The sequence below is a fragment of the Camelus bactrianus genome, chromosome 2, assembly GCF_048773025.1.
Source record: "Camelus bactrianus isolate YW-2024 breed Bactrian camel chromosome 2, ASM4877302v1, whole genome shotgun sequence".
NCBI lineage: Eukaryota > Metazoa > Chordata > Mammalia > Artiodactyla > Camelidae > Camelus > Camelus bactrianus.
In genome coordinates, this window is record NC_133540.1 from 88,334,796 (window position 1) to 88,347,303 (window position 12,508).

Sequence of the window (12,508 nt, forward strand, 5' to 3'; positions counted from 1 at the left end):
AAAATACATACAGATATTGGGACCTTGACATTTTAATTCTGTATTTGATTGCTTTCAAACAACCTGGCCCATCTTTATTTCATACCACTGTCATCTGACAACCATACTTTTTCACGAACCTTCCCTGTATTAATGAGACGTGCCTTAATGAAGAGACCCTTGGAGTCAGGGTGATCCTATGGTCTCAAGGACAAAGCATGGGACTGAATTGAACTTCTGCAGTAGAACACTCCTGAATTCTTCTAAGTCAAGCCCTAACAAAAGGACTTCTCTACTTCATGAAAATTAATAATGCAAGGCTCATCCATATCTAGAGCCTGGATTAAGTCTACAAACTTTAAATAGACAAGAGTAATTGCTATGATTTAGAACTTTAGATTAGCCACTGGGAAAACCATTTACCCCCAAGGAGACATCTTCCCCAGTTTTCTGATGTTACAATTATAGGTTTAAAAACTCTGGTTTAAGATTTTCCAGTAAATGAAACATACTCAAGGAAATAGTCACACACTAAGCTTTATCAATCAGTCAGCATCTGACAGCTACAGTAGAACATATGCTGGAAAAAGTCAGAAGATTTAGTTCAGAGTCCTGATTTTTACCATTTATTAGCCATATAAGCCTAAGAAAATCACACAGCTTCAGCTTCTGTAAAATATGATATCCTAATAAATTTATATGAGGAAACTTTCAGAACTTTACCAAAGTAAAATGGTATTTTAATAATACATCACTTTCTAAAGAACAGATTTTGACTAAGAGAGCAGTGGAAGGTAGAAGGGGTTAAAAAAAAATCTGAAAGGGGAAAATGTTACTTTTTGTATGGCTATTGAGCAGTAGACTCAAAACTTAGATCTTCTGTCCAGAGTTATATCACAGACTCCTTCATGATGTCTATAATCAGGCTGAAAGTGCCAACTAGGATTTTGCATTTTAATAGGAAACAAAGTTTTCAAGTGAAAAGAGGCTAAAATAAAAAAACTTATTTGTTTTACCAGAGTTAAACTCAATGGATCTCAACTAGAGGGCGATATTGTTCCCCAAGGGGCTTTGGCAATTTGTGGAGGCATTTTTGGTTGCCAAAACTAGAGGGGTGCTACTGACATGCAGCAAGTCAGAGGTCACAAATGCTGCTAAATATCCTACATGCACACAACCACCCCCAACCACAAACAACTGTCCAGCCTGAAGTGTCAAGAGTGCCAAGCTGGTAAACCCCGGGGTAACCTAACAGGATTTGCTCATATTCATATTTTTTAATTACCAATCACCTATCCACCCAGTTACTTTTTAGCTAAAGGTACAGATAATTCTTGCTATTGACATCATAATGTGTGTTTAACTTTTCCAAATGAAAGCCTACTGGGCAAAAACTACATTCAATACACAATCTGTATTGCAACAATTGATAAAAGAAAACTATACTTATATTTTATTTTTAATAAACTTTCAACATGGTAATAATTTTAGATTTACAGAAAAGTTACTAAGATAATATAGTTCCTATATAGCCCTCATCCTAACATTATATTACCATGGTACATTTGTCAAAACTGGGAAGCCAAGATTAGTATTTATTAACTAATTTACAGATTTATTTGGATTTCACCAGTTTTTACATCTTTTTAGTCCAAGATTCTATTCAAGACACCACTTTGCATTTAGTCATCACAGTCTCCTTAGGTCTTCTCTAATGTGTGATGATTTCTCAGTCTTCCCTTGTTTTTCATGACCTTGACAATTTTGAGGATTACTAGGTAGGAATTTTGTGAAATGTCCTTCGGTTTGAGTTTGTCTGATGTTTTTCTCACTATAAGACTGGGGTTATGGGTTTTTAGGAATCATACTCTATTTTAACAAGTAAGGTCATGTAACACAGTTATTACTTAGTAGAATAAATAGCTCCTAGGTTCCCTACTCTGCCAACAATGGGATGACAGGAGGATGGCAAAGATCAGTTTGCAAAAATAATTACTCGGCAATAGCCAAAACAAAATCTACTGTACCAAAACACCTGGTTTTACTTTGAAACTGAACTCTTGGTGTCCTCAGTTCTAGATGCCAACTCGGGCTCACAGTATTAATCTCAAAAGAAAGAACAGGAGTAAAGATATTTAGTCACAGATAACACTAGTACCTCATTATCTTGTATTTTCTTGATTAATTCACCTAATTAAAAATGTACAATAAGGAAATAAATATAACGAAACTCAACTCTTGTTCATTATTGTTACTGTATTCCAGATCAAGTGTTTCAGATTCTACTCACCCGAGATTTCTAACTCTGCCCAGTGAGATTTTTTCCCATTGGCTACCTCCTCTGCTGACATGATGGTATAAATTCTGCGAGGATCTGGAGGATCATATTTTTCCTTTGGCATCCCTATTAGTCTGTAAGGAAAAAAAAAAAGATGATCAACAATTACTATAGGTTTATAGGAAAAAAGAGAAAAATGGGATGGTAAGTTCTCTTTTTTTCCCCTCTTGTCAGGCTACTAAGTCCTTTTATACTACAAATTCTCATTAAAGGAAAATGCATCTCTAGTATGCTAGGCTACTACAGGAACTCAATAACAGGATGTCTCAGGGAAAATGCAAAAAAGCAGTGACAATGGACTTCACAGTGAACATGGTGGCTGCTTCCCAAACATCCATTGCATCTCTTTCCCTTAATTTAGCTGCCTTGCTTTCCAAGACAGACTAACCCTACACCAGTTTCCTGAATGGAGTCTGACTCCTCTAAGAGAATCAAGGTAATCCTATCCTTCTTGCCTAAGTGATATTCAGATATCCCATATCTAAGACAATCAGCACATGACATTCCCCTTGTCACAGAGATTAGTTCAGAAGTATCTAATAACCAGGAGGCTTAAGAATCATCCTATGTTCATGGGAGGAGCAGGCTTCCCCCTCCTGCTGGTCATAAATGGAGACAAATATAGCCTCAGTTGCCATAGGCAGCCATCCAACAACTGTAAGGGAAGCCAGCCATTGCAGTCAGAAACTAGAAAACAGAGAAAGCTGGAGTCCTCAACAAACACTGGGCTTTTGGGATACACAAGCCAATCTATTATGCTTCTTGTTTAAACTACTAGTTTGGGTTGTGTTTTCTGTTACTTGCAATCAAAATCATCCTAATTAAGATGATCATGCATTTTTTTCATATTTGCTGTTCTTAGGTAATTATTAATATCATTTTTCATTACCAAAAGTGTCCAATTTGGCTGATGAGTTACATGGCCACCCTAATTGAAACTAATATTGCACAGTCTTCTTCATATAATTACCAAAATAATCACTGAACAATCATCAGCAATGACCAACTAGACATAAAACTCCTCATGTGTGCAATGTATAAATCAGGTAACAAATGGCCCTAAAAGTAACCATTCAAGTGGTCTAATATAATAGTCACCGCTTGGTAGTTGGCAGAAAATGAAACCGAATTCAGATCTAACAAGAAAAGCAAATCACAAATTCCTGAATCTAATTAAACTCCTGCATGCTATCAGTAAATTGCCTCACAGTATTTATAGCTTTCTCTGCTCATATTTTAACACAGAGAGACATACGTACACACACCAAAATCAAATGTCTACAACTGGAGTGTTTCTAAGTAGACTTTATTAGAACTTATACCTCAATGAAAGTTACCTTCAGATGGTCTCAAATTTGTTACAAGTAGAGAATATACAAAAAATAGGAAGTATTTTGTCATTTATCAAGAAATTAAAGCTAGTTTGTAAGAGTACAATCAAAATTTCTCAAACTGCAATTTGTCCTAATATTTCTGAAGGAAAAATAGTCATCCCTTCCCATTTACTAAATGGAGCAATGAGAAAGTTTTTCCAGATTTGTTTATCTGCTATTAGCTTACAAATTACCAGGTTAAGCTCTTCTGCTCTAATTTTATCATACAATTTGGGTGATGCTGAAACATTTTATTTTCCATAAATGCCCCAGGTCTTTATAAAGCAGAAAGAATATGATTATTTTTCACAGGGGAAAATTTTGATTTCTACCACATTTGGCCTGTGTAAAATATTTCTGAATATAAAATTTTTAGATAACAAGGTTTTCAGAATTTCTACCATACACCATAAGGCACATGTGTCTCTGTGGGTATGTCTGCATACTAATATAAGATTCTACAAAAACACAAGATTAAGCAAAACCAAATCAAACAGATCCAGATCCAAAGACATGCTACAAATCCATTACCTACAATGAGGATCGGTTAAAAAAAAAAAGACTAAGAAGTCTGCAAAAACATGTTTCATTAATTTTAAATCATTTCTATAAAACACAGAGGATAGGTCAACTTTATTTGGTTGTTTTAGTTATGGCTCCCACTAGATGGTGTGTTACTTAAGGGGACGATGAGTTACTTCTATGTGAAGGACTATCTTTTTTATATCTTTATACAGTTCCTACCACATAGTAAGCACTTAGTATATATTTGTGGAATGATCATATGCTTTATAATCCTGAAAATGACCACCTTCCTCCGACTTTTCCCAATTAACAGTCAATGCTCTTCTAAAAATTAGCATCATGAAATGGTCATTAGTCCATATGTTCAATTTCCCTAAATATTCTTAAAATCTAGATAGGAGCTTAATAACTGTCATCTCTTCTGACCCTCTAACTCTCATCTCTAAAACAGCTACCATATAAGAAATATGTATCTTTAAATTTTTCACAAGTTTCCATCTTTGCAAATCTGTTAAAATTTACAAAACCTCTTCCTGCAAAACAGATCCTGAAATGTTTACCCATGTCTATAATATGTAAAAACCAAAGTAATACTAATACTCTTATATTAGGAGTCAGAGGCCTCTTTCAGATTTGATTAGGAAGCGAATAAAAATACAATTCACTTAATTCTTCAAAGTGAATCTAGATTTGGATAGTCTGACTGAAGTTAAAATATTTTTCATTTAAGTAATTTAGAAGAGTCTATAGTTCTGTGATCACTACTATCCCAAACATCAGGTTTTCAAACATTCTACTAAAAACTTAGCTCAAATTTAGGAAATAGGTATTACTGAATCCTCCTATTCAGCTTTATTTTCTTTCTCAGTTCCTCACCTCAGCATCAACTTTCCACCCTGGAGATGTATCACAAAGACCCATTTCAAAATAACTTAAAATATAAAATAATATTATATAATAATATATAATATGTATACATAACACAAAATATTTTTTAAATGATATATAATAAATTATTTCAAATAATATTTTGCCATTTGCAGCAACACGGATGGACTTGAAGGGCATTATGTTAAGTGAAACAAGTCAGAGAAGACAAATCCTGTATGATATCACTTATATGTAGAATCTAAAAATACAACAAACTAGTGAATATAACAAAAAAGAAGTAGACTCACAGATACAGAGAACAAACCAGTGTTTACCAGTGGGGAGAGGGGCAATATAGGGGCAGTGGATCAAGAGATACAAACTATTATGTACAAGATAAGCTTCAAGGATATATTGTACAACACAGGGAATACAGCCAATATTTTATAACTATAAATTGAGTATAACCTTTAAAAGTATGAATCACTATACTGTATACCTGTAACTTATACTGGACAGCAACAGTACTCCAACTAGAAAATAAATACATAGGAACAGTATGCCTGTGAGTAGAAAAAAATATGTATGTATATAAAATAATAATTCAAATGCAATTTAAGTCTCTAAATGTGACACACATGTGCTTTCTCACAGTCTCACATACAGGTCAGTCCAAGGCTTAAATACAGAGTGACGGACACTTTTCATCCAGAAAATAGGAATGTTTTATTTTGTAAAGCCTAGCAGCTTATTTTTTTTCCATCTTCTTTTTTGAATTGATAAGAGGCAGATTTTTGAATTAGTTTTTCCAAGAGTTTTCAATTTCTGCAATGTCTTACATCAGTTCCCAAAGGATTCTCCCATTACATCAACCTAATTTATAACCAAGGATCCTGATCATGTAACAAAGTAAACTAAAAGACCCTTGGCAACACAGCATTTTTTAACTTTCAGTCCTCAACCTCATTTCCATAGTATGAAAAATACTCCACATAGCTCCCCTAATAACTACGTAACCTTCTCTGAACCTGCCATCCAATTTCCCCCATTCCTTGGATCTTGGCAAATCACCTATAGAGCCATCTCAGGTGCTAGTGCAAAGTTTCTGATACTGTCAGTCCTGGACAAAGAAACTGATAATCTCCTACTTGTTAGTTCCTACATGGACTATACCGAAAGTAAACAAGTTAATCTCCATCACCAAAGACAGATTAATTACCACACACGGTGAAGATTTTCGTTAGTTTATTTCTCGGCTTTCTGTTTCACTAAGCAAAAACTTCAGGTAAATTTGTAAAATACTGACTTCATGGAAAATGTATTCCAATTTTTTTACATTACAAGTGACATTATATGTAACAGTAGGGCCACTTTGCCCTAGAAAAATTTAAATTGGAGTTTCCAAAACTGTAAATAAAATACAACATGCCTATATAACATGCTGTTCAATGAATACCATGTTACAAGATATATATGAAATACCCCCCAAATATAATATTGCTAAGGAATCCCAAATTTCAGGTTTTATACCTGGGGCTAGGGGCTAGGAAAATAACACAGCATAACTCCTTCCTACCCCAACACCCCAAAAAACAATAATAATAGTTATCTGAGTCAAATCAAAGCAAATTATTAAAGGCCAGAACTAAACTTCTGTTAATTTTGGTCATTTGGAGCAGGTTATTTAAAAAAAAAAACACACACAAAAACCCCACCAGGCTCTACAGTGTATATAAAGATATTAATCCTATAGTGTTAAACTACAGCTTCTCTCCCACCACCTTCTATAAATTTAAAGTCATTTATCTCAATCTATAGTTCAGCACAATAATCATGCAGAATTTAGAATAAGAAAGAGAAAGTGCTACAAACACCAAAGAATGCTTCATAATGAATCACAGATTTCTAACTCAATGAATCCAACCATAAAGTACAAACCATTAGACACACAGTTATTTCCAAAGAAACATTAAGTGATTGTCTCAATAGTAGTTTGCAAAGCAATCTGGGGCAGAGCTGCAGATGCTGGCAGAGTTCCCAAAGTTGAAAGAAGACAAAATTAAGCCTACATTAGATATTTCTGCTTACATTTTAGAGCAAGACGTCAATGACTTACTACATTTTACATATTCTCAGATAAATCTGTCTTCTATTGCCATTTATTCCCAAAGGTTATGCAACACATTATTTGTTATTTATTGAATACCCACCTTGACTAACATCTGTCCTTCCCATCTGTTCTTAATTAAGACCACTTTCTTTTTTGAGAAAATATGTCTAAGTCTACCTTCTTTAATAAAGCAAAATAACTGTTGCACTGAAGCATTTCTGAAGTTTCTATTTCTTCATCAATATCTATCTATACACAACTATTAATCACTACAACTGTCATACAAAATTTATAACTTCCTTAAATGTGCTCACCAGCTGATACTGAAAAACAGCACCCAGCAAATCTCACTGCATAGAGCAGAATTATATTGATGAAAATAAAGACTGATGGCAATCACAAGAGCTTAGAAGACACCCTGAGATAAATAACAATTTCATCGACATTCCCACTCCTCTTCTATACCAAAGGCCTCTGGATGGCATTTGTCTTCAATGACATATTCAACTAAAGTCCATAGATAACAATAATGCAAACATTCAGGAAGAACCCATTCAGTTTAATTAGGTCCCATTTGTTTATTTTTGCTTTTATTTCCATTGCCTGGGTAGACTGCCCTCGGAGAACACCTCTAAGACTTATGTCAGAAAATGTTTTGCCTATGTTTTCTTCTAGGAGATTTATAGTGTTTTGTCTATATTTAAATCTTTAAGCCATTTTGAGTTTATTTTGTGTATGGTGTGAGGGACTGTTCTAATGTCACTGATATCCATGCAGCTGTCAAGTTTTCCCAACACCACTTGCTGAAGAGACTGTCTTTTCTCCACTGTATATTCTTGCCTCCTTTGTTGAAGATTAATCGACCGTAAGTCTGTGGGTTTATTTCTGGGCTCTCTATTCTGTTCCATTGATCCATATATCTGTTTTTGTGCCAATACCATGCTGTTTTGATTACTGTAGCTCTGTAGTATTGTCTGAAGTCTGGGAGGGTTATTCCTCCAGCTTTGTTCTTTTTCTTCACTACTGCTTTGGCAATTCTGGGCCTTTTGTGATTCCACATAAATTTTAGGATTATTTGTTCCAGTTCTGTGAAAAATGCCCTGGGTAATTTGATAGGGATTGTATAATCCAGCAAATCCACTCCTGAGCATATTTCTGGAGGGAACTTTAATTTGAAAAGATACATGCACCCAAATGTTCACAGCAGCACTATTTACAATAGCCAAGACATGGAAACAACCTAAATGTCCATTGACAGATGACTGGATAAAGAAGCCGTGGTATATTTATACAATGGAATACTACTCAGTCATAAAAAAGAATAAAATAATGCCACTTGCAGCAACATAGATGGATCTGGATATCATCATTCTAAGTGAAGTAAGACAGAAAGAGAAAGAAAAATACCATATGATATCACTCATATGTGGAATATATTTAAAAAAAAAAGGAAACAAAAAAGAAGACATTAATGAACTTATCTACAAAACAGAAACAGATTCACAGACATATTAACAAACTTATGGTTGCCAGGGAGATGGGGGTGGGATACTAACTACTATATATAAAATAGATAAAAAAACAAATTTCTTCTGTATGACACAAGGAACTATATTCAGTATCTTGTAGTAACCTATAATGAAAAATAATATGAAAATAATTATATGTATGTATTCGTATGACTGAAACATTATGCTCTACACCAGAAATTGACATATTGCAATTGACTATATTTCAATAAATAAATTAAAAAAAGAACCCATTCAAAGTTTTCATGATGTCTCCCAATCTTTCACCACTCCAAACAAAAACAAGAGAAAATCCATGTTTTACAATGGTAAAGCCACATATCATTATGGAAAAAATAATCTTCAAACTTTCAGAATTTCATGTTTTTGACCAGTTTTACACTTATTCAACAAATATTTACTGCAGGCCTACTATCATGTATTATACCAAGCACTAGGACTTCAACAGTGGAAAAGATGAACAGTATCCTTGCCCTCATGTACCTTACACCATTCTTACAACATGACTTGATAAAAAAAAAAGTTATTAAATATTCTTTCAAATAATTCTATTAAGAATTTGGCATTTCTTCTTGATACTACTTTTTTTCTCCTGATCAGGTAGTTGCATTGCTCCCTATTGCCACTATGCGGAAACTAGTACAGCTAAAGGGAGAATAAAATATCCTTATCACGAAGGATGAGGGTCATGAATAGCAGATAACTTGCAGAACGGTCAAGGACAAGTAGAGAGTAGGGTTCCCAGGACAAGAATGGTAAGTTTTAAATGGCCTAATATTCGGGAATGAGACAAAGATAACAAGGTTAAATACGTATCAGTACATTTAACTTAAGGTGATGAGAAATGGTTTCTTAACCCAGGGATCATATTTTCTCTATGATTCTTACTGGTAAACCAAATAATCAGATAAAAGTTGTACCAAGGATTCTTTTGGCCTTTAGAAATATATGGACTCAATATGTTTTATTTCTAGTCAGTTTACTATTAGGGATCTACTTCATATGCCAAGTCAAACCAGTTATCTACCCAAGAAAAATGCACAGGCATATGTAACAATAAAGCCCTGGGTATGAATGACATAAACATAATGATTGTTATACTTCTTTCTAAAGGTAATCCAAAAATAACTTTAGGGTAATGCAGAAAGATAACTTCTTACTCTATAAAAAGGAAAAAGTATAGTCTATTCGTAAAAGTGCTCTCAGGAGGGAGAGAAAAAGCAGAAAGAATAAAACTCCTTTTCTGCATATCTAGAAATTTTCTCCCATCTTTGGCATACTAGAAGACAACAGCAGCAGCAACACAAAACATAAATACTAAAAGGAAAAATGAAGACCTGGAATTACAAATCTACCAAGCACTTCAAAATTCCAATATAAGGCTACTATTAGACAAGTTTCATTTTATTTCATCAGCAATCAATTTAGACAACCAAAGCTTATGATTCTCATCCTATCATTTCAAATTAGGTCTCTACCTAACAAACACTATGCTTTAATGCTTTTTGTATTTAATGTCTCCCATTTATCTAAAGATACTGAATACAATCTAACTATCCCACAGAAAATGGGAGGGAATTAGACTATATTAAAATTTTCAACATCAATTTTTCTGGGACTATGAGTTCCTACCCAAACCCTTATTTTTCCACTTTTTTGATGTAGCCTGAATTTTTTATTTCTTCTGGTACATACATTCTCATCTCTTTCAATGATGTCAAAGTCCCATCTATCCCTCATAGTGGAAATCATCTTTCACCTGTTCTTTAGAATATTTCCCCATGTAAAAATCAACAAGCTGATTCTAAAATGTATGTGGAAGGATCTAGAAGAAACAAAACACTTTTGAAAAAGAACTGTAAACTTGGATGTCCCCACTATCTGATATCAAGCCTTACTAGAAAGCAACAATAATCCAAGCAGTTTGGTACTGATGGAAACATAGACGTGTATAGTTCAAGAAAACAGGACCAAGAAACCAGATATAGACCCATACACATACAGTCAATAGATTTTCATAAAGGTGTGAAGGTACTCAATATATCGAGAAAGGACAGATTTTTCAACAAATGGTGCTGGGAAAACTGGAGATCTGTATGCCAAAATAAAAAAATAAGCATCAATCCACACTTTGCACCATAAACAAAATAAGTTAGAAGGATCTAAGCTTAAGCGTAAAACCAAAAACTATAAAACTTATAAAAGAAAATATAAGAGAAAAATCTTTGTGACCCTGGATTAGGTAAACATTTCTTAGATAAAACAAAAGCACAATCCATAAAAAAAAATACTGACAAACTAGATTTCTTAAAAATTTAAAACATCTGATCTTTGAAACATGATTGAAAAGACATGTCCAGGGATTGAGAATAAATATCTGCAAAACACTTATGTGAAAAAGTACTCCAGAATATATAAAGTACTCTCAAAACAAAATTATAAGAAAATATGTGCTGCAGAAGTGAACATGATATTCCAATTTTTTAAAAAGTGGCAAAAACATTTAACAGAGATTTCACCAAGAAGATACACAGACAGAAAATAAGCACATGAAAAAATGCTCAACATAAGGCATTAGGGAAATGCAACTTAAAATCACAATTAGATATCACTACATACCTATTAAAATGATTACACTGAAAACTTAACAATAGCTAAGACTGACAAGGAAGCCTCCCACACATACACCCACATCCTTGTGTATATGTTTATACATATACACATATTTGTACATACATCCATACATACACAAACCCTCATATTTTGTTGGTGGGAAAGCACAATAGTACTGCCACTTCAGAAAACAGTTTGGTAGCTTCTCATAAAGTTATAAACACATTTATACAACCCAGCAATCCTATCCCCAGGTATTTACCCGAGTAAAATTAAAACTTATGCTCATACAAAAATTCATGCATAAATATTTGTAGCAAGTTTATTTATAACCACCCAAAACTGGAAAAAACCCAAATGACCTTCAACTGACAAAAAGGTAAACTGTGGTACAGCCATACAGTGAAATATTACTCAGCAATAAAAAAGGATTGAACTAATGATACACACAACATGGATGAATGGCAAATGCATTAATGCTAAATTAAAGATGCCATACTCAAAAGGCTATACACAATACACCTCAATATAATAAAGGCCATGTATGACAAGCCCACAACATACATCATACTCAATGGTGAAAACCTGAATGCTTTTCCTCTAAGATCAGGAACAAGACAAGGATGCCTACTCTTGCCACTTTCATTCAACACGGTACTGAAAGTCTTAGCCAGAGCAATTAGATAGGAAAAAGAAAGAAAGAAAAAAAAAAAGATCCAAATCGAAAAGGAAGTACAACTATTTGTTTGCAGGTAACATGTTATCACATATAGCTAAAGACTCTACAAAAAAACTGTTAGAATAAATGAATTTGGTAAAGTTACAGGATACAAAATCAATATACAAAAAATCTGTTGTTTCTATACACTAATAACAAACTATCAGAGAAATTCAGAAAAAAAAACAGATTAACATTTGTATCAAAAAGAATAAAATACTTAGGAATAAATTTAACCAAGGTGAAAGACCTTACACTGAAAACTGTAACACACTGATGAAAGAAACTAAAGACACAAACTGATGGAAAGATACTCCATGCTCATGGATTGGAAGAATTAATACTGTCAAAATATCCATAAATGCCCAAAGCAATCTGCAGATTCAACGCAATCCTGATAAAATTCTCATGGCATTTTTCACAGAAATAGAACAAACAATCCTAAAATTTATA

At 33.7% G+C, this 12,508-nt stretch overlaps 1 protein-coding gene across 4 annotated transcripts in view; it reads right to left on the reverse strand.

The window, feature by feature from the left end:
* The window catches only part of CNOT6L (CCR4-NOT transcription complex subunit 6 like), a 92,309-nt gene that overhangs the window by 53,266 nt on the left and 26,535 nt on the right, over positions 1–12,508 (reverse strand). For all 4 annotated transcript variants that reach the window (XM_074345836.1, XM_045506216.2, XM_074345828.1 and 1 more), the window contains exon 2: positions 2,270–2,391. In XM_074345836.1, the coding sequence (XP_074201937.1) occupies positions 2,270–2,381 (112 nt within the window). In that variant the 5' untranslated portion in view covers positions 2,382–2,391. The remainder of the gene's footprint in view (positions 1–2,269; positions 2,392–12,508) is intronic.